The 25,613-nt window shown below is 35.9% G+C and overlaps 1 protein-coding gene across 1 annotated transcript in view; it reads left to right on the top strand.

The window, feature by feature from the left end:
* SLC30A9 (solute carrier family 30 member 9) overlaps positions 1–25,613 on the top strand; it is an 84,227-nt gene that overhangs the window by 12,687 nt on the left and 45,927 nt on the right. Inside the window, exons 2-6 of the mRNA XM_043572761.1 lie at positions 7,913–8,080; positions 20,146–20,208; positions 22,247–22,346; positions 24,363–24,455; positions 24,841–24,923. Coding sequence (XP_043428696.1) covers positions 7,913–8,080; positions 20,146–20,208; positions 22,247–22,346; positions 24,363–24,455; positions 24,841–24,923 — 507 coding nt within the window. The remainder of the gene's footprint in view (positions 1–7,912; positions 8,081–20,145; positions 20,209–22,246; positions 22,347–24,362; positions 24,456–24,840; positions 24,924–25,613) is intronic.

The raw sequence follows: 25,613 nt of genomic DNA, 5'->3' as shown, positions 1-25,613 counted from the left end.
TAAATGGTTTTCCATTCCTTCACTTTCCAGCTGGAGGTGTCTTTAGGTCTAAAATAAGTCTCTTGTAGGCAGCATATAGATAGGTCTTTTTTTTTTTTTTTTTTTAATCCATTCTGATACCCTGTGTCTTTTGATTGGAGCAGTTAGCCCATTTACATTCAGAGTGATTATTGATATGAATTTAGAACATCAGGAGATTTTCTGGAGATTTTCTCTGCTCCTTTCTAGTCTTTGTTGCTTTAGATCTGTCCTTCCCACTCAAAGAGTCCCCTTACTAGTTCCTGCAGGACTGGTTTAGTGGTCACGAACTCCTTTAGTTTTTTTTTTTTTTTTTTTTAATTTTTTTTTTTTTTAAAGTTTATTCATTTTTGGGACAGAGAGAGAGACAGAACATGAACGGGGGAGGAGCAGAGAGAGAGGGAGACACAGAATCGGAAACAGGCTCCAGGCTCTGAGCCATCAGCCCAGAGCCCGACTCGGGGCTCGAACTCACGGACCGCGAGATCGTGACCTGGCTGAAGTCGGGCGCTTAACCGACTGCGCCACCCAGGCGCCCCAACGAACTCCTTTAGTTTTTGTTCAGAAACTCTTTATCTCTCCTATTCTGAATGATAGCCTTGCTGGATAAGGTGTTCTTGGCTGCATATTGAACATATCATGCCACTCCTTTCTGGTCTGCCAAGTTTCTGTGGGGAGATCTGCTACTAACCTTATTTGTCTTATAGGTTGGGGATATCTTTTCCCTTGCTGCTTTCAGGATTCTTTCCTTATCTTTGTATTTTGTAAATTTTATTATGATAATATCTTGGTGTTGGCCTGCTTTTGTTGATTTTGATGGGAGTTCTCTGTGCCTCTTGGATTTGGTTGTCTGTTTCCTTTCCCAGATTAGGGAAGTTTTTAGCTATTATTTGCTGAAATAAACCTGCCCCTTTTTCCTTCTTATTCTGGAACTCCTATGATATGAATGCTATGCTTTATGGAGCCGCTGTGTTCCCTACATCTACATTTGTGATCCAATATTTTTCTTTCCCTCTTCTTTTCAGCTTCATTATTCTCCATCATTTTATCTTCTATATTACTTACTTATTCCTTTGCTTCTTTCATCTTTGTCATTACATCCAGTTTTTGCATCTCAGTTATAGCATTTTTGAATTCAGCCTGACTAGCTTTTAGGTCTTTTATCTCTGTGGTAAGGGACTTCCTGGTGTCTTCTATGCTTTTCTCATGCCCAGCTAGTGTCCATATGATTGTTGTTTTAAATTCTGGTTCAGTCATATTACTTATATGTGTTTTGATTAAATCCCTGTCTGTGATCTCTTGTTCTTTCTTTCAGGATGAATTCCTCCGTCTTGGCATTTTGTGTAGGGCTCTGTCTTCTGTGTGTTATAAAAGCCTGTTATGTTTCCTGCTCTTGAGAGTATTGGCTATATTAAGAAGTCATACTGTCTAGGGCCTGCCGCTTCAGGAATTGTTTCTGGTATATGCTTTGTGTACTCGACTGTTGTGTTTTGGCTGTTTCTTCCCCTAGGTCAGTCCTCTGCAGAGTTTCTCTGTGCTGCAGTGGGGAGTGTTTTGACCTTGTCCACTGTGTGGCAAGTTTTAACTCAGTATGTTTTGGTCGGCTAATTGTTAAAAGAGGCTGGATCCTATTTTTCCTAGAACTGAAGCTTTGTAGCACTCTATGATCAGTAGATTTGTTGCGTGTGGGTGGTGAGAGGTTGTGCTGGTCTTCTGGGGGAGTGGCCCACTGCTGCTCTCTCAGGCACACTTGCCCTCGTTCAGAAGCACCTGCAGAGCACAGAGGGAAGGGCTTGGTGAAAGTGGCTCAAGCTTCCACTCTGGGTGCTTTGCTGCTCACTGAAGTCCTTCTGTGCTGATGGGCGAGGAAAACATGGCATCAGCCGGCTCTCTAGTCCCCAGAGAGGAGAGTTCATGCCTTCCGCTGTTCAGGAAACCCTCACAGAAGAGCGAACGTTCTCCCCTCATGTGTCCCAGGCTTCCCTCAGATCTCTGCCTTCACCCTGTCTGTGTCTGGGCTCTCTGCCCACCCGGTGCAGTGCTCCTATTTTTTATATCAGGTGCGCTGGCTGGGTTTCAAAACTCCAAATTTTAGGGACCCAACCGGGCATGGACCTACACTGATCCTCTGGGGAAGGGTCTCACTGTGCTGTGGCTGGTGCCAGTTTGTCCCAGCAGGGCAGTTGCATGAAAGCTCAGAGGCTTGGAGTTTATGGTAAAGTGCAGCAGAAAGCCAGTGTCCAGCGTAGCTGCCCTGAGCAGCTGCCTCTGCTCCTAGGCTAATGAACAGGGCAGCTCAGGGCATCTGTTGGCTTTTTTGTCCCTGGAGAGCCAGTGCCACCTCTCCCAAATGCACTGCAAGAAGGGGTGCGGTCTCTCTCAGTGCAACCCAAGGGATCCTCAGAGCACACTATCTGCACCCATGTCTGTTCTCCTTCTGCACAGGAGCACCTCTGTGACTCCCAGGCCCTACCCCAGCAACAGCGTGGACTTCTAAACCTTCAGACTTTGAGCTCCGCTGCTTGTAAAAACTTGAGATTATCAGCCCCTGTCATTTTCCCTGTCAGTGGTTTTGGGGAAGTGTTGTTCTTGTGCAAGGCTTTGCACCCTGCTTGCTGTCCCTTGCATGTACATGCGCTTGCTATCTCTCTCTCTCTCTCTCTCTCTCTCTCTCTCTCTCTCTTTCTCTCTTTCTCTCTCCCTCCCTCCCTCTCCCCCCCCACCCCCCCCATCTCTTTCTCTCCTTTCTTCCCTCTCCCTAATCAGGGCTCCCTCCCCTCCTCAGCACAGCTGATTCTTTTCTCCCCCAAATCCCATCCCTTCATCTCCTACCTTCCACAATTTGGCTTCTTTTCTCCCTCTAGTTGCAGTTTGTTCTTAGTTCTCAGATTTCCTGGGTGTTCACAATGACTTAGTATTTATCTACTGGTATTCGAGGGACAAGGCAAGCATAAGGTCCTGCTACTATACTACTATGCCATCTTAACTCCTCCCCAACTAATCACATTTTTATTTTTGTTTATTATTTTTTTTAAAGTAGGCTTCATGCCCAGCGTGGATCCCAATACAGGGCTTGGACTCAAAACCCTGAGATCAAAACCTGAGTTGCTATTAAGAGTCAGACACTTAACTGACTGAGCCACCCAGGTGCCCCCTACTAGTCACATTTTTTTTTTTTTAAGTTTATTTATTTTGAGAGAGTGAGCGAGAGCAGGATAAGGGCAGAGAGAGAGGGAGAGAGAGAATTCCAAGCAGGCTTTGCACTGTCAGCTTGGAGCCTGACACGGGGCTTGAACTTGAGAACTGTGAGGTCATGACCTGAGCTGAAATCAAGAGTGGGATGCTTAACTGACTGAGCCACCCCGGTACCCCCAGTCACATTTTTTAATAGTTGAAATCCTATGTTATTTTGTCTTTTGCTTTTTTATGTAATATTCTCAATATTTTTCCACATTAATAGTTTTTAATGTATACACAATGAAAATATAGGGATATCATAATTTAATTTTTATTTTTTTATTAGGAAACATTTAAGTTTCCAGTTTCTGCCATGATAAATATTACCATGAAGAACATTTTCACAGTCTGTATTATTGTGTATTTTATGGGCCCAGAAAGCTTCTGCTGTTGTGTATTTTAAGTTCACACTAACCTCTTTAGAATAAAGTGTAACAATTTTTTTACTATCTTTCTGCCTCTTAGAATTAATTAATGAATTCAATAATTTATTAAAAAGTGGGTGTGTTTATTTTTATTTTTTATGTTTATTTATTTTTGAGAAAGACAGAGGTTAGTGGGAGAGGGGCAGAGAGAGAGGGACACATAGAATCCGAAGCAGCTTTCAGGCTCTGAGTTGTCAGCATAGAGCCCGACATGGGGCTTGAACTCACAAACCGTGATATCATGACCTGAGCCGAAGTCGGACACTTACCTGACTGAGCCACCCAGGTGCCCCTATGTATTTTTAAATGGTTGTGTTGCTATTGCTGTGTGTTAGATAATATTTCTTTTCCTGAATCAAATGTGGTCCTGTATATTTTTTAGAGTATAAAATGTTAAAGGTGGTAATGTATTCTGCAAATTTTGTGCAACTTTTGATCTTGTGTTAATGCCAAATGTGTACTTTTAATGTTGCTGATACCTGAAATTCTTCTAAAGTTAAAAATTAAGGATTTTTCAAGAACAGCTAGCAAGGAAGCTATTAAAGATTATTACTAGAATAGTTTCAGAAGGATGCAGGAATCAATTTGAAGAGACCCCTACTGGTCAGAAATGGGACATAGTTAAAATAGTTTAACTATTAATCAGAGTGACTGAAATGGATTGAATATATCAAATAACTCTTAATCTATGAAATAATAATATATACGCAAATTAATGTGTCACTACTTCAGGATGGTAGGTAGTGAACTCTTTATTTTGAGAACTGGTAAATAAGGAGAGAATTAAGCATTTAGCCTGATTTTCCTATGTGAAGTACATTGGTGAATAACCAAATAAGTGAACAGGATTTTCTTTTTGTAGAAGTGTTCTAACAATTGAAGAATTGATACATTTGAATATCTTCATTTGTAACCACCTAACGGATAAATGGTTATGGGCATTGAACAACAGCAGACACTACACAAATAGTCGACCAAATTTTATATGGCTCCTGATGAAAGAACTCATCACTGCATAATAAGTGGTAGCATCCTAACAAAAAGAATCAGAATTTAGATAAAGCCTTTACATCCTTTGATTTGTAGAACATATAGAAGAACAGGTTAAAGAACACCATGAGAATTAAGTCTGCAAAATTCAGACTGGAAAACTACCAGGACAGAAATTTAGGACAAAACTTGGTTTCTTCACCTTAAAAATTGCTCTTAGGGATGCCTGGGTGGCTCAGTCAGGTGTGTGGCCGCCTCTTGATTTTGGCTCAGGTTATGATCTCACAGTTCGTGAGATGGAACCCTGAGTAGGGCTTCATGATGATGGTGCAGAGCCTGCTTGGGATTCTCTCCCTCCCGCTCTCTCTGCCCCTCTGCCGCTTGGGCTCACGTTCTCTCTCTGTCTCTCAAAATAAATAAACTTTAAGAAACACATAAAGTTAAAAAAAAAAGACATCTTGTAGCTTAAAAGAGGCTTGAAAGACATCTGCATCAACCATAGTATGTGGATCTTATTAGGATCTGTTCACACACACAAAAGTTGTAAAACTTTTAACAGTTGGAAATTGAAGATATTTGATGATATCCTCAGTTGTTTATTATTTTTTTGTAACGGTGGTTTATCTGTGTTTTTAAAAAGCTCTTGTCTCAGAATACATACAGAAATACTTAAGAATGAAATTATTTTGTCTGAGATTTTCATCAAATTAACATGGAGGTGAAGAGATATTGGTGCAGGTAGAGATAAGACAAGGTTGACTGAGTTGATAATTGCTGAAGGTGGACAATGAATATGTGGACATTTATTGTACTTTTTTTTTTCTACCTTTGCATGTGTTTGATATTTTCTTTAATGTTTGAAAAACTAAGGAGAACCTTGAAAAACATCTAGGACCAGTCATGGAAACATTGTCAGCTTCTGAGGAAGGATTTTTAGACTGTGGCATATTCCCTTTTTAAACATTTTAGTACAGTCTCTACAAAAGCATTTGATCACTGGGTGAAAAAAAAAAAGTATTTGTGGCATATTGTCTTTGTTAGGTAATAATCACAAAAGATACTTTGAATCAGACCGTTAAGTCAGAATACCAGTAACCAGTGCTTTCCTGGAGGGTGTTTCTTAGGAGCATTTGCTTTAGCCCTTGCTTCACTAATTTTGCTAGTAGGCTACATATTTTATTTTTAAATTATTTTTAAATTTTATTTCTTTAAAAAAATTTTTATTTTTTTAAATGTATTCTTTAAAAAATATTTTATTTATTTTTTTTAACGTTTGCTTATTTTTGAGACAGAGAGAGAGCATGAATGGGGGAGGGGCAGAGAGAGAGGGAGACACAGAATCGGAAGCAGGCTCCAGGCTCTGAGCCATCAGCCCAGAGCCCGACTCGGGGCTCGAACTCACGGACCGCGAGATCGTGACCTGAGCTGAAGTTGGACGCTTAGCCGACTGAGCCACCCAGGCGCCCCTAAAAAAATATTTTAAGTTTATTTATTTTGAGAGTGTGTGAGGGGGAGGGGCAAAGAGAGGGAGAGAGAGAGAATCCCAAGCAGGCTCCACACTGCCAGCGCAGAGCCTGATGCGGGGTTTGATGCCACAAACTGTGAGATCATGACTGGGGCCAAAAGAGACTGACCTTAACTGACTGAGCCATCTAGGTGCCCCTGATTTTTATTTTAGAGAGTGAGAGCACAAGACAGGGGAGAGGGGCAGAGAATCTTACACAGGCTCCATGCGTGGAGTCTGATGTGGGGCTCAATGCCACGACCCTGGGATCATGACCTGAGCTGAAATCAAGAGTCAGAACCAACTGAGCCATCCAAGCTCCCTGCTAGTAGGCTACATATTTTAATGTGCAAGAAGATACATTGTTATATTTGCTTTACTCAGCCTTTAAGAAATACCAAATGACCAAAATCATACTGGGCCTTTAACAGTTCTTTACCAAATAAATGAACAATTAAGTTGACATCAGGAAATTTTTCAAAAAAAAAAAAAAAAAAATTCCAAGCCTGAAACTTGGGTGGATACTTATGCTGCTTTATGTTTCTCATGCTTTTCAGATTATCTTGAACATTCACAAAATTTATGTTCCTGATCAATTTTCTGAGCCATAAAGAAAATGTTTATTCTTCCTGATTTCAGAAGGTATACATCTGTACATGCACATACATGAATTACCATTTTTGGAAAACATTATTAAACAATTAGAAAAGTTTCAGTACTTGGAATGTCTGGCTGGCTCAGTTGGTAGAACGTGTGACTCTTGATTTCATGGTTATGAGTTCAAGCCCCACATTGGGGCTTTAAAAAAAAAAAAGAGGAAAGTTTCAACCCTTAAAAGCTTAACTCTCCCCAGAGAAACTTGACTGTCTCTAATGATATAACTTCATTATTTCATCTGATGCTTTAGAAGAGATGTAAATTATTCACAAGAGTTTCAAGGTCTGAGTACTCATAGTAAAAAAGAGAAAGAGGGTCACATGAGAGTAGAGACAGACATATTTAGTTTTCTACCACTTCAGTGCAAGTGTGGAATATATTTTTCTTCTGTATTTCAGCCTCCAAAGCCCACAGTCACCCAGATGCAGCAGCTGAAGTGCTTTGTAATTAGTCTTCTATTCTTCCCTCAATTAGAATTCCTGTATACTGAGGAATCTTACCAAATGTTGATCTAATTATCTGATTAAAAAAAAAAAATCAGTGACACTCTGAATGACTGATTAGTGTAATTCACTTATTGATTGTGAAGTGAAAGAGGAATAAATCTCTAGCTAGCAAAAGGAGGACACAGGGTAATTTTGAATAGGAAGCCATCTTGACCTCCCCCCACCCCCTCCCCCTTAGAGTTCTCTATTCTGAAAAGTATGTTATGCCAACATTTTTTAGCATGCAACCAGCATATAAAATAAAAGTATTCCAGAGACCTTTCAGAACAGGTGAATAATCAATAATCAGAATGTCTTATCTAATTTTATATATTTTAAAAGTTTCCATATGAATAAATTTACAAATTAGAGAAAATAGGAATATTGTTATTTTTTCTTTACAAAATGTGGTCCCCATACACCTAGGGGTCAATGAAACACCTCTGTGGAGAGGGTGGGTTGGCATTGTGCATTTGGATATTTAGCAGAATGAAAGTTTTACTGTTATTCTGTAAAATTACCCTTCTAATCTTAGTAAGTATTTTTTATTGGGTATAAAATCCTTGTGAGTTTGAAATTAATTTTTTTTCTTGTAGAATGGCAGAATTTAGTGACATTGGGAAGCTTTTCAAACGTGGTTCCCTGTAGTCACCCATTCATTTGTACACTGAATCAAGTGAAGTTGTACTCTACAAATGTTCAGAAAGAAGGACAGGGATCACAAAGTCTCAGAGTGGAAAAAGTACCATCATTTGATGAAACAGGTATGTATAAATCTTTTAAAATCATTTTTTTTCAGGACGCCTGAGTGGCTCAATCGGTTAAGCATCTGACTTCAGCTCAGGTCATGATCTTGTGGTCCGTGAGTTCGAGCCCACGTCGGGCTCTGTGCTGACAGCTCAGAGCCGGGAGCCTGCTTCAGATTCTGTGTCTGTCTGTCTGTCTGTCTGTCTCTCTCTCTCTCTCTCTCTCTGCCCCTCCCCCACTCATGCTCTTTCTCTGTCTCTCTGAAATAAATAAATGTTAAAAAAAAAAAATCATTTTGTCTAGACCAAAATAGCTTGAATAAGATTATTTGCCCCTTGCATGTTCCATAGAACTTTTGTACAAAACTTTCTGAATTAGTGTTTACTTTGTGGAAAGCTATTAGACTGCTGATTTACTTTCATTTAGTTTTTCTGTTTCTTTTTGATTCAGTTTTGGTAAGTTCTATTTTTTTCTGGGAGCTTATCGAATTAAACTAAATTTTTAATTTATTGGATCAAGTTCAATATACTCTGTATATTCTGAGCAGCATTTATAGTTATATCCCTTTTTTTCATTCCTAATGGTGTTTGTCATTTTCTTGATTATTCTTGCCAGAACTGTGTCCGTTTTATTATGTTCCCAAGTAATATTTTTTTCTTTGAATCCTTATATTATATGTTTATTTCCTATTTTATTAATTTTTACTTTTACCTAAATTAAATCTTCCTGCTTTCTTTGTATTTATTCTGTCATTCATTTTTAAATTATCTTGTAGTGGGGTGCCTGGGTGGCTCAGTTGGGTGAATGTCCAACTTCATCTCAGGTCATGATCTCACTGTTCATGGGTTCGAGCCTGTTTCTGGCTCGCTGCTGTCAGTGCAGAGCCCGCATCGGATCCTCTATCCGCCCCGGCTGTGCCCCTCCCCCACTTGTACTCTCTTTCTCTCAAAAATAAATAAACATTAAAAAAAAGATTTTAAATTTAAAAAAATAAAAATAAATTATCAGGTAGCTATTTTGCTTATTAATCCTGAACTTTCCTTCTTTTCTAAAGTAGGCATTTAAGCCATGATGGCTTTGATGGTAGATTTGACAGTTTTTTCTTTAATAGTTCTCCCTAAAATTTTGCTTTATATATTTCAAGGCTATGTTACTAGATACATAGACATTTAGCATGTAACACTAATGAATTACATTCATTATTTTTATGTAACAACTTTTTTTTTTAGTGACATCTCCACCAGATTTTATTAGTATTTGCTCAGTATAAATTTTCCCATCCTTTGACTATAACCTTTTTTTGTCCTGATTTGATCATCTTTGTCTTTTAATTGGAAATTTAGTCTGTTTACATTTACTGTTATTACTGATATGTTTGGATATATTTCTGCCAATGTATCATGAGCTTCCTTGTGTTTTTTATCTTCTATTTCTTTTTCGCCTTTTACATTTTTTCTTTTTTTCTCATTGCATTGTCCCCTCTCTCCCAGACACACACACATACATGTACTCATTTGGGAGTTATATACTATGTACTTCAGCATCTAAAGGTAATTGAAAAGTTTACATTTTTTCTGAAAAATATGAAGAACTTAGAATGCTTTAATTCTGGTCACTTTCTCCCAACTTACACGCTATTTATTGGCTGTATTTTGTGTTTGTTCTGCTCTTTCCCTTCTATACAATATACATTGTTATTTGTTTAAATTTTTCTAGAATCTTTGTTAACTACCTTTTCTTATTTCTCTGATCTTTCTGTCTGATGTGGATCCTATAGAAGTTTCTTGAGGTGAGGATCTATCTATGGTAAAGGCACATTTAAGATGTTATTACAGTTGGCTTCCACTGTTGTTACTTTTGGCTTCCACTGTTGTTGAGAAGTCACATATCATGCTTTTGTTCTCATGTCTTTTGTATTGTATTGCTTTTTAAATTTGATTACCTTGGTTTTGAAAGTCTTTACTTTGGTGTAAACTGCAGTTTTACTGTGTATATTTCTGCGTACTAGGTATGTATTACTATGTGTTTATTTTGCTTGAGATTTGTTGGGCTTCCAGGATCTGAGAATTGATTTTACTCTATAGTTTTGTCACTCTCCCTTCAAGTATTACCTTTTCTCAATTCTCTCTCTCTCTCTCTTTTTTTTAAAGTTTATTTACTTATTTATTTTTAAGTAATCTCTTTATCCAACGTGGGACTCCCAACTGTCAACCCTGGGATCACGAGTCACATGCTCCACCAACTGAGCCAGCCAGCCACCTCGCTTTCAGTTCTGTTTTACTCCTTTTGGAACTCTAACTAGAATTATGTTAGGTTTTCGTTCTTTATTTTCCATGCCTCTAAGCCTCTTTGTCATATTGTATTTCTTTATTTTTCTGGCCTGAATTCTGAATTATTTTCATAAGTCTACTTTGTTTACTAATTCCCTTTTTTGTTGCCTCTCATCTGCTGGTTGATATGTATGTTGGGTTTTTAATTTCACCGATTATATTTTTCATTTCTAGAAATTGTTTATTTTTCATCTTGCTTGTTTGGTCTCTTGTTCCTTATGTTTTCACAAGTCCATACTTCTCTTTTATTCTCTTTTAGTACCGTATTAAACATGTCTTATATTCTGTGACTGAAAATTCTTCTGTCTGAAATTTTTGGTTCTAACTATATTATCTTTTTTCCTCTGTTCATGCACTTATTCATGATGCCATATCTGTTTTTTAACTGAGAGTTGTTCATTTTCCATGCAGTTTTATATTTTGGAACTCTGAAATCTTTCTGGATTGAAGATGCATTCCTGCATAGAGTTTGCTTCTGCCTCTGTTAGCGGCTGGGACTCTAGCTTGGGACCAAATTAAATTAAATTCTTTGCCCTAGATTATTTAGACCACTTTGGTAGTATGAATTTAGACTGCAAACTTGAGTGAGAGCTGACTTATCCTTAGGATTTTCAGGGTTTTTTTTTTTTTTTTTTTCATCCTCACTATTTAACAGCGAAGTAAAGGCTGACATGCTTTCTTGCTGTTCCCTTCTGTGTTTTTTTTTTTTTTTTTTCAGTTCAGAGTTATACGTTGTGTTGCTTTTTTTTCTGGGTGTCTCCTGTTAGACTTCTCATCTTAAACAGAATGTAGTTCTTATTCTCTGGTCTCTTACTTCCCTAGCAGATATGGAAGTAGAAGCTCAAGGACTATAAGCTTTAACAGAAATCTCAGGGGAAAAGTTGGCTTTGGTGTTCTCACTTATTCTGTAGAGGTCCTGCTTTCCTTTTGTTTTTGCCCTCTTCAGATAATTTTTTTGTGAGCTTAGTAATGTGTTTGAAAACAGTTTGTTCAGGATACCTAGTTTGCTGTGCAGCATAAAAATGAAGTCCTTTATTTGTCCATTAATTTATTCAAGAAGTATTTATTGAACACTTTTTATATGGCAGCAGATGAGAATGACTGAGTTTATTACTAAAACAGAAAATTGCTGAAACAAAGTTAAGTAAACAAATGTAATACTGTAGAGTAAGTACCATGATAGAGGAAATAGTGTATACTGCAGGAGCACTTGGGAGGGGTACCTAACTGAGTGTTGAGAGGTTGAGAGAGTTTTCCATGAGGGGAAATGTTATCTAATTAGGGACCTAAAAGAAAGTTAGGTATTGGTGTACTGAATGGTAGAGAAAGAAGATAAACCTACAACTACCTTAGTGTGATTAGTTAGTAGAGGACCTAATGGTGGGGTTGGTAGTTTTGAGAGCACAAGGGATGAATATCAGGAGATCAAGGTTTTGTTGAGGAGTTTGTACTTGGTTTTGTAGGTAGTGGGAATCTGTTAGAGCATTTTAAGTAGAGGAAGTACTTGATCAGATTTAAAATTTTAGAAAGATAATTAGCTGAAGACTGGAAAACCTATTGCAAAAGAAGGTGACTGAGATCAGTAATACAAATGAAGGTCCAGATTAGGTTAATGGCAATGCTTTTTTTTAAAGGAGTAGATGAACTCGAGATTTAGGAGCTAAATAATTAAGATTGGGTGGTTGAATTTGGGGAAGAGAGGAGAGGGTCAAGTAAAGCACAGTGCCTAGTTTTGGATTAGGTGATTGTGTAGATGATTTCACTGACTTCTAAAATTGGGAATACCAAAGCTAGAGTATATTTTCATGAGAAGGTGGTGATTTAGTTTTGGACATCTGAATTGTAGGTGCCTCTATGACATCTTAACAGATGGACTAATGGGCAGTTGGGTATATACTGTTTTTCTTTTCTTTTTTAGAATTATGCTAGCCTTTAAAAAAAAATGTGTATTTACTTTGAGAGAGAGCACACGAGCTTGCACAAGTGGGCGAGGGGCAGGGAGAGATAATCCCAAGCAGTCTCTGCACTGTCAGCATGGAGCCCAACTCAGGGCTTAACCTCACCCAACCGTGAGATCATGACCTGAGCTGAAATCAAGAGTTGTACACTTACCCAACTGAGCTGCTCATGCACCCCGGGTATACTACTTTTCTGTTGTGAGACATCATCATCTCTTGACTGGATTACTGCAGCAGTCTTCCTGGACTCTGTGCTTCCATTCTCTTTCTTGCTCATTATATTTCAGCCCAACCAGTCTCCTTTTGGCTCTTAGAAAATACAAACCTTGTTCTTGATTAGGGCCTTTGCTCTAGTTGCTTTCTCTTTCCAAGGTGCCCTTCTACACATGGCTAACCCCTTCTGGTCATTTACATCTTAGTTGAAATGTCAACTCTCCACAAAGTCACTCTTTAATCACTTCATCTAAAGTAGCCATGTCAACCTAATTTTAACTCTGTGTGGGCAGCACTTAATACTGATTGATATTTCCAATATTTATTTCTCCCACTTGTTTCCAGGTCCCATGATAGCAGGACTCAGTGCCTAGAGCAGTGGTTTGCACATAGTAGTTGTTTAGTAAATATTTGTAAATGAATGAATGCCAAGTTCCTACTTGGGGAGAGACTTAGGAGTAGTTATTAGCTCTACCTAAGAGGTTACTGAAGTCATGACTATGTTTGAGACAATACAGGAAGGGAGTTTAACTATCTTTTCTTTAGTTGGGTGTCTTTCACATGGGAATATTTTATAGATTCCTTGAGAAACCTGTACTTATGTTGCAGTGCCTGTTTTTCATGCTTTTCCCTAAGCCCCATCCTCCTTTTGGGCTTACTATGCAGTTTGAGCCAATTTCTTCTTTTTCTTGTGATGATGGAGAACTGCAGGGAGAAATATTGAGAGTTTGATATTAGAAGATGAAGGGATGGAGATTATGATGAGTCCCTGAGTTCCAGAATATTTATTGGAACGTAGAAATGGAAGAAGAATGATGCCTGCATGGCTCACTCGGTTAAGTGGCCTACTCTTGATGTTGGCTCAGGTCCTGATCTTGGCGGTTGTGAGATCGAATCCCGTGTAGGGCTCCACACTCAGCACAGAGCCTGCTTGGGATTCTCACTCTCTCCCTCTCTATCTCTGCCCCTCTCCTCGCGTGTGTGCACGTGCGTTCTTTCTCTCTTTCAAAATAAACATTAAAAAAAGAAAAGAAATGGGAGAAGAAATAAGTGATGAAATAATATAAAAGTAAAATATGTTATAATACTCTTCTGAGGTGAACATAGACTCAGGCAAAGATATTTAATGTTTCTGCTCTACAAAAGGTTTGAAACTGAAATCCACGACAAGGTTTCCTTTTTCGTCTGCTGACAAATAAAAATACAAGTTTATTTTCTTATATTAGAAATACATTTGTTTATTGATAGTTTTATTTTGGGCTCAATTTTTCAGAATTTGCTTAGGCCAAATTAGACGTTGTTAGCCATCAGATAGACAGCAAGTAATTGCTTGATTGAAAGATAATTTGTATATTTAAGGATTTAAGATTGACTTTTGAATAATTCAAATCACGTGGTAAAGTCAGGAACAGCTCATTAAGAGGCAGAGACTTGCTAAGGAATCCTTAAGTTTTTAAGGAGCATTCAGATGTTTTAAATTTTAGTAAAATTAGTTTTAATTTTGCTAATGGCAGCAGATGTGTGGCAAACAGCCAGGGGTTGAGCTTTAAACAAGTGTCTAGAGATGTTCATGGATAGAATGTCTAGTTATTTATTGAAATCATAAAGATTCTACTCCAGTGATACAGTACAAGCTTATTAAGGTGTTGGTGTGCAAAGTAAGTATTCATACATGTCTTTGAGCCATTTACTAGCATTTCTTGCTTATGATTCTTAGCACTATATGATTAGTAACTATAGACAGTTTGTAGGGAGAAAAATATCCAGAAATATCAGCCTTAGAGCAATTCATCTTAGTGATTTGGTTGAACAACTTTGATCATTGTGGAAAAGAGGGTTGTCTCTGAAACTTTTGACAGTAAAAGATTTTAGTTGTTCAGATGCTAGGTGAATATTGAAAGCTTTTCTTTCACTTTTGTCTGCCCTACTCTCTGTTCCCCAAAACAAAATTTTAAGAAATTGATAAATAGATTTTATGGGTAAAGATGCTTCAGAATTTGCTTGCTGTATAGTTTAGACAAAAATAAAATCATGTTATTTAACTGTCCAGTGTCAAATGTTACAACCTATAGTTATTAATTATACAGGAGTGTTTTGTTTTTTTTTTTAAGTTTAAGTAATCTTTACACCCAATGTGGGGCTTGAATTCACAGCCCCAAGATCAGATGTTACATGCTCTACAGACTGAGCCACCCAGGCGCCCCTAAATAAGAGGGTTTTTAAGCCTACCTTTAATTTACCAATATGTTTAATAACCTACTTAGGATTTGATGAATAGTTAAAACTAAAGCCTTTTGGATTTTCTGTACATGTTTAGTTATCAAACCATAATATACCATGTTAAGTCATTTGCCCAGTGGCTTTCACTGAAAACAAAAACAAAAAAACCCCTAAGAATATACTAAAAATTATGTGTAAGATGTTTGCCTTTATTTCAGAGAGGGTTCTGCCTTTGTGAGTACCTAGTCTGTTGGCATTTAATCTGTCCTGAAAAGCCTTGAACAACGTAAATTAGTAGCTAGGCAGAAATTCCGACCAAGATGGCATTGTGAATAGATGCTTTGAAGTATCTGTTTTACTTCTCCTTGGAGTGATAGATAAAACATGGAAAAAGAAAACTGAAGAAACAACAGCCCTCAAAAAAGATACGCCATGTCCAAGGAGTGGACTTACTCTGGGTGTGTAAGCAAGCACTGGCAACCAGGAGTTTGGTTTGGTTGTGGTAAGGGATCTGTAGGTGCTACATGCATAGCCTGGTGTTGGAGTCAGACTCACTGTTTGAGCTCACCCACCCACTCTCCTACAGTAGGCGGAACTAGGCTCTTCCATTTGTTATGTGAGGCTATACCTTGTAGGAGGCTGTAGGGTAGGGAGGCAAGAAGAACAGAAACTAGAACCTACTGTTTGCTGACTTAGAGACTGGATTGAGTGGTAGGAATTTCAAACTGGCAGTAGGAGATCTGGTTCAGGACAGATGGATCAGATTGAGTTTGAGCACTAGAACATGAGGAGAGTGAAGGGATATATCCTACTTATAATAAGATTGTAAATTCTGAAATTTAAAAGTACATGAATGATCATATTGCAATATATAAATTTCAGATCACATTGTACACCTTAAACTTTAGGAAACGTTATGTCTCTTACATCAATGAAGAATAAAAATACATGAAAAATCCTAATTGTAAGAAAGCCAACAAAATCAAATGTGTATTAACTCTAGACGATATTAAAATAATGGCCTGAATTGCTTTAAAAGAAGTTTAATATCTTCAAAAGAATAAATGAAGTATTCACATATTTTGAAATACAAACTGTCAGAATAAAACCAGAACAAATAAATCTGGAAAAGAGCCAACTAGAAATCTTAGAAATGAAAGTTAGTTACTAAAATAAAAATTTAATAGATTAAATAGTCCTCATCAAGTAGAGGATTAGTAAATTGAAATTCACCCTCAATGCACATAGGAAAGCAAAAGGATTTTCAAGAAAAGTGAGTAGGCATTTAAGAGGCATGAAGCTGTAGCCTACATTTAATAGGCCATTTCAGAGCGAAGACAGAAATGGTGAAATATGCAAAGAGATGATAAGAATCTTTCAGATTTTGATGAAACAAGAGTCTTCAGATCAAAAGTACCCTTTGAATACTAAGCAGGATAAGTAAAAAGAAATCCACAGGTTTAAAAACAAAAACAAGAAATAGCCCAACTTAAAAGCGTCCAAAGAGAAAAGTGAAAATGCTGTATCAGCCCAGTTGTTGCTGTTTTGAGGTGGACTTTTTATCTTTCACAGTATGCAGAAGACACAGGGGTGAGTGATTTGTAGTAATAGCTGTGCAAGGGGAAAAGGAAAGGTGAATGAATATGACTCTAGAATTTCACACTGGTCTAAGTAAACAGTCTAGAGTGCAAGCAAAATAAAAATACTTCACGTATAGAAAGATGAATGTCATTTACCATTAACCCACCCACATTAAAGAAGGAAACTTAATTAAATTATATATTTGTATAAGATACTTGTATAAGAGTAGACTCAGAGGGAAAAAAGCATTGGGATATAGGCGAGACTGTGAAGAGCAAGAAATGGATAAAACATGTTGGGAAAATTAAGTATTGATAATACAAACAATAACCTTTTGAAATACTAAATGCTAAAATTTAATTTAATTTAATTTTTTTATTTTGTTTTATTATTTTCTAAGTTTATTAATTTTGAGAGAGAGAATATCCCCAGAAGGGGATTCCCCTTAAATGCTAAAGTCGTAGTCAAGAGTAGTAAGATTGTGGTGGCTTAGTCTGTTGAACCCAGGCTCTTGATTTCTGGCTAAGGTTATGACCGCAGGATTTCCTGAATTTGAGTCCTGTGTCTGGCTCTGCACTGACAGTGTGGAGCCTCCTCGGGATTCTCTCCCTCTCTGACCCTCCCCTGCACTCTCTCTCTCTCTCTCTCTCTCTCTCAAAATAAATCGATACACTTAAAAAAATGCATAATAAGATCAAAGAAGTTTTCAGTAATTAAAGGTTTCTTTCCTGTTTAGAGGAAAGTTGAGATGCTGAATAACTTTGCAGATGATTAGAAAGATTCACAGAAAAGTATGTATGTTAAATTTTTAAGTGGAATCATTTAAAAAGAAATGTAATCTTACAAATTTCAAACCATCTTAAGGGATGGGGCGGGAAGAAAATACAGAAAACTCTTATCAGTCTAACAGATGGCAAGAAAGGCAAAACAAAAATAAGAGCAAAGCAAAAGGATGGTAAAATGAAAACAGACAGTAAGGGGGCAGAAGTCCAGATGTACCACTACTCAGGTAGTGAGCCAGATTTCATGGTGCTGCATATCATTTCAGTAACTGACATTCTATAAATATGTGGAAACAGTTTCTATTTTTTTAATACGTTTAGAGAGACGTGTTTAGAGAGACGTTTAGATAGCCTCTGCTATCAGCTGCTCAAGTTCTTTGCTCTTGAGACTATCCTCTTGATGTATTAAACCAACAGTTTCTTCCTCATCATTCTCATCCCTATATAAAACAGAGTCAGTCTTTCCTTGATTCCATTCTCCTTTCTAGCTCCTGCTGAAAGTCCAGATACTGCTTTTACTGTTTCATTTCCCATTCTCACTTCAAGCTGTTGCTTCTGTCCCCATTCTTCCTGCTGAAACTGCTATTGTCAACAGGCTACCAGTAAGCTCCATGTTGCTAATCCAGTTTTTTACATCTGTCCTTCTCCTCCCTGCCATGAAAAATACACAAATACCTACTCATACATCGAATATTGTTTTACACGTAGAGATAATATAGGAAGTTGGTTAAGAGCATAGACTAATCAAAATGATGTGTGTTTCAATCCTGACTGTGCCTTCATGTTTAAAATACCAGCTGTGTGGTTTTGGGGGAAGTTGCAAACTTCTCTGTGCCTCAGTTTCCTCATCTTTACGATGAAGATAATAATAGTACTTACCTCAGCAGTTTTGTTAAGATCAAATGAAATAATGCACATAAAACACATAGTACAGTATGTGGCACATATTAAATGCTTAGTAAATATTAGCTCTGTCATTAGTAAATATTTTATTATTGAGTGAGGATATAAATTTATAAGGGGCATTTTTTTAAGGGTGAGATTTTTTTCTCTCTCTCTCTGCCCCTCCCCTGCTCATGCTCTCTCTCTCTCAAAAATAAATAAACTTAAAAAAATTAAGTTCTGTCAGTTTAAAAAAAAGGAATAGAATTAGACATTTATATGTATATATCTTTAATTGTTTAGCTGTTTTTACACTTTACTGTGTGATAACTTATTGTGTGTATGCTTGTGATTTACTGTTTTCATTAGATTTTGCTAAGATTTATCTTAACAGTATATGTGTCTAGCTTATAAATTATATGTATCTAGTTCATTAATTTTCATGGAGATAATTAGAGCACATACTTTTGATGGTTGTGTGAATTAAATGATACATGTAAAGTACTTAAAATAGTGCTTGGCACATAGTAAAGGCTCAAAGAAAGATAGCCACTATTATGTTTATTATTGTTCACTACTGTATGAAATGTGGTATGAATAGAACATGGTATGTTTAGCTATTCCAATTCTTATGGGCATTTTGGGTTCTTTCCAATTTGAAGCAACAGAACACAGTGCTGCTCTGAACATTCATATACCTTTTTCCTTGTACCCTTGTGCAAGTTTCTATTAGGGCAAATATATTGGCCTAGAAGAATTTGCTAGGTCATAAGTTATGCTTATGTTCAGCTATATTGGGTAATGCCAACTTGTTTAGCCAGGTAATTGTGCCATTTATATTTCCACCAGCAGTGTATGAGTTCCCATTGCTCCATAGCCCTTGCCAACACTAGATGTTGATACGTTTTTTTCATTTTTCCTGATCTGATTGTTGTAAAATGGATTCTTGTGGTTTCTTTTGGGTTCTGTCCATAATGAGGCAGCCATCTCTTTGTATGTTTATTGGTCCCTTGTATTTCCTTTCCTTCTTGTTCTTGTCTTCTCTGTTTTTCTAATGATCTGTCTTTTTCTTGTTAATTTGGAGAAATTCCTAAATATTGGTACTTATCCTTTGTTGATGCTATTTGTTAGAAATATCTTCTCCCAGTTTGAGGCTTTCTTTTCTTTCCTTTTCTTTCCTTTTCTTTCCTTTTCTTTCCTTTTCTTTCCTTTTCTTTTCTTTTCTTTTCTTTTCTTTTCTTTTCTTTTCTTTTCTTTTCTTTTCTTTTCTTTTCTTTTCTTTTCTTTTCTTTTCTTTTCTTTCTGGGTTTTATTTTTAAGTAATCTCCAAACCCAACATGGGACTCAAACTCAACCCCAAGATCAAGAGTCAAATGCTTTCCTGACTGAGCCAACCAGGCACCCATCTTTTGTTTTGTTTTGTTTTGTTTTAAATGGGATCTTTTGATGGACAGAGGTTTTGAATTTTAGTTTAGTAGAATATGTCCATTTTTTCTTGTTTAAAAAATCTGTCTCTACCATAAAAATATTCTCTGTTGTTGTCTGTTAGGCATGTAAATGCCTTCACACTTAAGTTCTTAATTTACCTGGAATTGGCTGTTTATGGGATGAAGTATATTTAATTTTTAATTTTTAGTGAATTTTGGGGGGTGTTGTACATTCTTCCCAGTACCACTCAATAGTCATCCTTTCCTCATTAATATCTCTAGAATAATTTTGAGTGGAAGAATTTATAGTGTGTGTCCTTGTTTTGTACCTTATAAAGAGATGCACCTAATTTTTTGTCATTGAATATGTTTGTTATAGGTTTGTTTTTTTCCTAAGGAAATTCCTTTTTGTCCTAATTTTTAAAAAAGGTCTGAAACTTGCGTTGGTGTTGAATTTTAGTAAATGCTTTTTCTTTAGCTCTTGAAATGATTCTGTAGCTTTTTTTCTTCAGTCAGTTAATGAGGGGAATTAATAGTTTTTCTAATGTTCAACTATTCTTGTATTCCTAGGATATTGGCCTATCATATATTATATTTTTTATACATTGCCAGATTGTTAGCTAACATTAAGTTTTTAATTTTGTTTGGAAGCAACTACTTAATGTAACTTTTTAAAATTAACTTTCTAGCAGAAAATATAGGTGCTGAACTCAAAGCTCCACTCATTAAGCAAGAACCTCTCCAAGTAAGAGGTAAATATATTTTATTCTTTTTTTATATTGTAATGGTGTTTTGAATTGAATATATGAAATTAGTTTATATAGAGCTCTTTATAGTTACATTATTCTGAGTGTACAGTCCCTTTTTTTCTTTAAACATACTGACCATAAGGATTTATTCTCCTCTTTATAAACTAATTTTCTACCGAAATTCACTTTGCATTTTGGTCACAACTTTTTTGGTAATTGTTTTTTCAAAAGCCCAAAGAAAGGAGTAATGGCAAATAAAAGTGATCAATTGCTTTATCATTTTTAGAAAAGTAATGTGATTAAAAAGCAGGAGACCCAAAACCTTTCAGTTACACCATGTTCAAATCCAGATAGAGTTTGGACATTCTTTTTTGACTTTGTTTTCTGGGAATAACTGAGTGACGAGGGAATTCTTGTTTGCAGCTCTGCTCTTTGTATGAGCTGTGGCTCTCACTTCCAAAGCAGCGTGTTTTACAGGGCAGTAACTGTGATTAGAAGCACCACGGCTTTGGCATCAGGCAAAAGTGGACTCAGTTTGTGGCTCCAGCATGTACTAGCTGTATAGCCTTGGGCATTTTCCTTGAGCCGTATTTTTCACCCCTATGAGATTTTGCTAAATGCAGTTTCTTTTCTAGGGTAACCTGGAAGATGGTCCATAGTATATAGTTACAGTTAGGAATAATTAATATGATTGCAGCAGCATCATCCACCGTCTGGGCCAGGGCAGGCCAAGAGGGGTTTCTGTATACTTTAAAGAAATCTTTAAAAAGTAACTTAAAAAAAACACTGATCTTTTAAAAGAAAGAAGTAATTCTTCTCTTTGCTCCAGAGTAGCTTATCTGGATTTAGAATTTTAGGATTATTCGAGTAAGGCAGTTTAGAGACGTGAAACTCATGCAAAAAGAAACCTGAACTACCTTATATGTATTTTTTTCAAATAAAGTTTTGATTTTTTATACTGCACTTTGTTGGAAGTGTTATTAAATATTATTTGTGCATTTGATTTTAATAGTTAATATGTTATTTTAAGAGTCCTTTCTAGCTACTGTAGTGACAGGTAATTTTAGTCTTAATAAACTCTTTCCACTTCAAAGTACAATGGAAAACTCATTAATAGATCTGAGAATAGAATATGAAGTAACTGGGTGACAGTTTGAAACGGAACACGTGACTTGTGTTGTTTTGTCCTGCTCTTCAGATATTTGCTCATGTTACTTACCTACGTTATGTGACCAGAAGTCTCATTTTGCAATGATTTATAAACATAGACCTATGTTGAGTGTAATTTTTAATTCACAGGCTATAATTGATGCTAAATTGGTATTTTGTTATTGATCTCTGGTTTTTTAATGAACAATTTGATGCTTGGTAATGGGGAAATAATTTAGTAGAAGACAGTATTTTACCTATTACCCATAATAAACCTTCTATAATTATGTTAAACTTCCTATAATTTTTAACTGATAAAAATATTCCTTACGTTTACTTTAGCTTTCTTACATTATGTGAAATAGTCCAGTGGCTTTCAGGCCTTTTTTGACTACACCTCACGTAAGAAATATGAATGAAAACAAAAGTTTTCACAAAGAGTACTTATTCATTGTATGTAGTACTCTTTGATTACTTTCTATTTCCCTTTTTATAAAAAATGTTTGAAAAACATTGAACCAGTATGGAATTTTTTTATTGAAACATCATTTTAATTTAGACCCTAGACAATTTAAATTGTATTAGTACAATTTAAACAGACCAGTAATACCTATACAAGATGTCCATTAGACAAAGGATTAGCATTTTGGCATCAGTTATAGCTGAGCTATGGAGATAAAATCTACATTTAGGCAACAAATGGGATTCTGTCCTATTCTGCACTTGGAGAATTTCCTTTTCTGATGCCATTCAGTGCATCAGGAAAAACATCAATTTTCTATGAAATTCATTAGTGAACCCACTTAAATGTCAACAAATGTTTATCTTCTAATATTGTTTCCAATTTGCATATTTATTATGTTTTTTTTTTAATTATTATTTTTGGTTTTAGTCAAAGCAGTCCTTAAGAAGAGGGAATATGGACCAAAGTACACTCAGAATAATTTCATCACTGGAGTCAGAGCAATAAATGAGTTCTGTCTGAAATCCAGGTATAGTAGGTTTTTCTTTTTCTTTTTTAATGCGATAGTTGTATCTAATCTAAATAGCCATTTATTTCTTAGAATATGTTACTTGCTACCATCCATGTGGAAATTTTCCCATGACAGCTTCCTAAATTGAAGATCTATTTTGTTCAGTTAAAAAATGTTAAGATTGGTAGCTTACTAAACTGAATTCTGCTTCAACATGAGCAACTCCAGTCTTTTGTGATATCTTAAAAAAGTTCAAAAAGGTAGATTCTTGGGGTGTCTGGATGGCTCAGTTGGTGTGGGGTATCTGGCTTTTGATCTTGGCTCATGTTATGATCTCACAGTTCACGGGATTGAGCCCCGTGTAGGGCTCCTGCACTGACAGCATGGAGCCTGCTTGGCATTCTCTCTGCCATTCTCTCTGCTACTCTCCCACTCGTACTTTTTCTCTCTAAATAAATAAACTTAAAAAAAAAAAAAAAAAGGTTCTTCAAAACCTCTGTATCCCACAAGAACCTTAGGAGTTTTATTATTGTGTTAATATGTAGCTTATTATTAATAAGATATTTGTGTATTTGTTTAACTTTTTAAAGTTTTGGGTTTATTTGGCTAGCAGAGTTGAGTAATTTAGTTACATTTATGTTCACACTCCAGCTATGGTTTCTGTTGAGCATAAATTATTTTTCTGGTATCTTTTTGTTACTAATTTTGTTGTAATCTTAGATATTTATTGAGATATTTGTCACAAATTTAGAAGCCCCCCCCCCCCCCCTTTTGTGTGTTTACCTAAGGAAGCCATATTACGTTGAAGATTTCTTGGCAATTTAGACATCAGATTTAGCCTTTTTTCCCCTCTCCCTCCTGGTCACATCCTCTGTATTACAGTATCAAGAAATAAGAATTCCTGTCATCAGTTTTGTAACTTACTTAACTATTAAAAACAACATTGTAACATTGTAAAAAACAGTTGTAACAGTGATGTAAAAGAATGTTCTGTTTCACACTGAGTACTTCATTTAGTTCTCACAAAAATTTTGTGAATTAAGTGGATTAGGTGTTGCTGTCTCTGCATTGTAGGCCAAGAAACATAGTAAAGAGGTCAGGGGCAACCTGGCTCACTTAGTGAGTCAGCATCAGGGAACTAGGATACATATCTTTGATAGGTAAACATTTTTTTACTAATATGTGATGGTTGGTTATGTTGACTTGTCTTATTTATGTATTTATTTATTTATTTTTAAAGATTTTATGTTAAATAATCTCCACACTCAAGTTGGGGCTCGAACCCACAACCCCAAGGTCAAGAGTCGCACACTCCACTGACTGAGCCAGCCAGGTGCCCGGGTTGTTGACTTATGTTAAACTCCAAAATAATTTCTTGGGATTTAATATATTCCATAGTAACCAGATTTTTACTTATAGGTCTTTCCATTGCTCTTGTAGAATTTCCTTAGAAAGACCAATAATCAAATTTAGAATGACTATTTAGCCGTGACTTGATGAATACATAAACCCTTCAGAATTTAAGAGAATGGAAAATAAATAGCACAGAATTGACATATACACTTTATGACTTGATACCTATAAATAGTATTACCACTTAGTATCATCAATTAGTATTAATCTGGATATAAACAAGTATGACTATAAGTTTTAAATTTAAATTCTTAAATAGAGGATGATATCCTAATCCATGTTTTTTCTACTTTTCACTTTTTCCTCATACATCAGACATTGCAGTGGAGTGTCCATAACAGATAAAAAACAAACACTGATGAATTAGTTGAATCTCTACATATTATGTCATGTTACCTATAGTGAGCATCAAGAATAATTTTTTTTTTCACTGTCTCTAGAGCAATTTTTGTATGCAAAAATGCCTTCTTTAAACTGATGTTTATAAAGCCTTTAACTGATCTGTATAGCCTTTAAAGATCAGGATCAAGGTAGTGGCTTTTATCTGCCCCTAATAATCCTTCTGACTACCTCAACTATATGAACCTTGTCTGAATAAATTCAGCATGTTTCTTTCTCCAGTGATCTGGAACAACTTCGAAAAATCAGACGACGAAGTCCTCATGAAGATACCGAGTCCTTTACCGTATACTTGAGATCGGATGTGGAGGCAAAGTAAGAATATAGTTCTTTTAGAATAAATGTACAAGCCAAATTTGGGATTAATAAAAACCCATCTTATATAGACCCAGAAGTTTTTAAAGGATATATTTAAAAAGCAGAGTATTTTCATATTTGCAAACTTGTCTATCTGTGAGTTACTAGTATATACTAGTTAACTAAAAGTATATCAAAATTTATAAGAAAATTTGCTGTTGAAGTTACTCTTACTGTTTAGATTTAATTTAGAAAAGCTTCTTCAGTGTTTTGTATTTTTTCTAAAGGACCTTATGCTTTGTTGTAAGATTCTCATATAGTTCTAATTCGTCTAGATTTAAATATGATTACAATAAAGTCATTAAAAGTGTTCATTGTCAATGGCCCATGTGTGTATGTGCAGATCTTTGGAAGTTTGGGGAAGCCCTGAAGCTCTTGCCAGAGAGAAAAAACTGCGTAAGGAAGCAGAAATAGAATACAGAGAAAGTAAGTATATTCAATTTAAAGTGGAGTTAATTAAAACATAACGTGTAGGTGAAACTGGGGCCTTTAATGAATAACTGTACTTCCTAGCAGTTGCAAGTCTCTTGACTTTGGCTCTGTTGGTTCTAGCAAATACCAGTTTCTACTTTATAAAACAGTACCTTTTTTTTTTTTTTTCCTCCTGTATGGCTCTTTAAAGATGATGAGAGGTAACAAAGCTAGATGGTTGTTTCTATATGTCAATATTATAATTTATAGTCTGATTTGAAGATTATATTTGTGTATGTATATATATCTCTATATATAGGTATATATAGGTATATATAGGTATATATAGGTATATATATATATAGGTATATATAGGTATATATAGAGATATATATATATATATAAAGCCTCCTATATATATATTTATATATATATAAAGAATAAAAAGCCTCCTTTCATTTTCTACAGTAACTACAGTTACTGTCTCATTTTCCTGACTATAGATAACTGTTGTTGGCAATTTGGTGTATATCTATCCAGAATATTTCTGATGAATTTTCAAATTTCTGTACACATTTTTTCACTTAAACATAATTGGGTGACACTATGCATATTGTTTGGCATCTTGTCCTTTATGTTTACCAGTGTGACTGTAAACACCTTTCCATGTCTTTCTATAGAGCTCTACCTCACTCCCATTCTTTT

This window comes from Prionailurus bengalensis, chromosome B1 (assembly GCF_016509475.1).
Source record: "Prionailurus bengalensis isolate Pbe53 chromosome B1, Fcat_Pben_1.1_paternal_pri, whole genome shotgun sequence".
NCBI lineage: Eukaryota > Metazoa > Chordata > Mammalia > Carnivora > Felidae > Prionailurus > Prionailurus bengalensis.
This window is presented reverse-complemented; position numbering and strand designations above follow the sequence as displayed.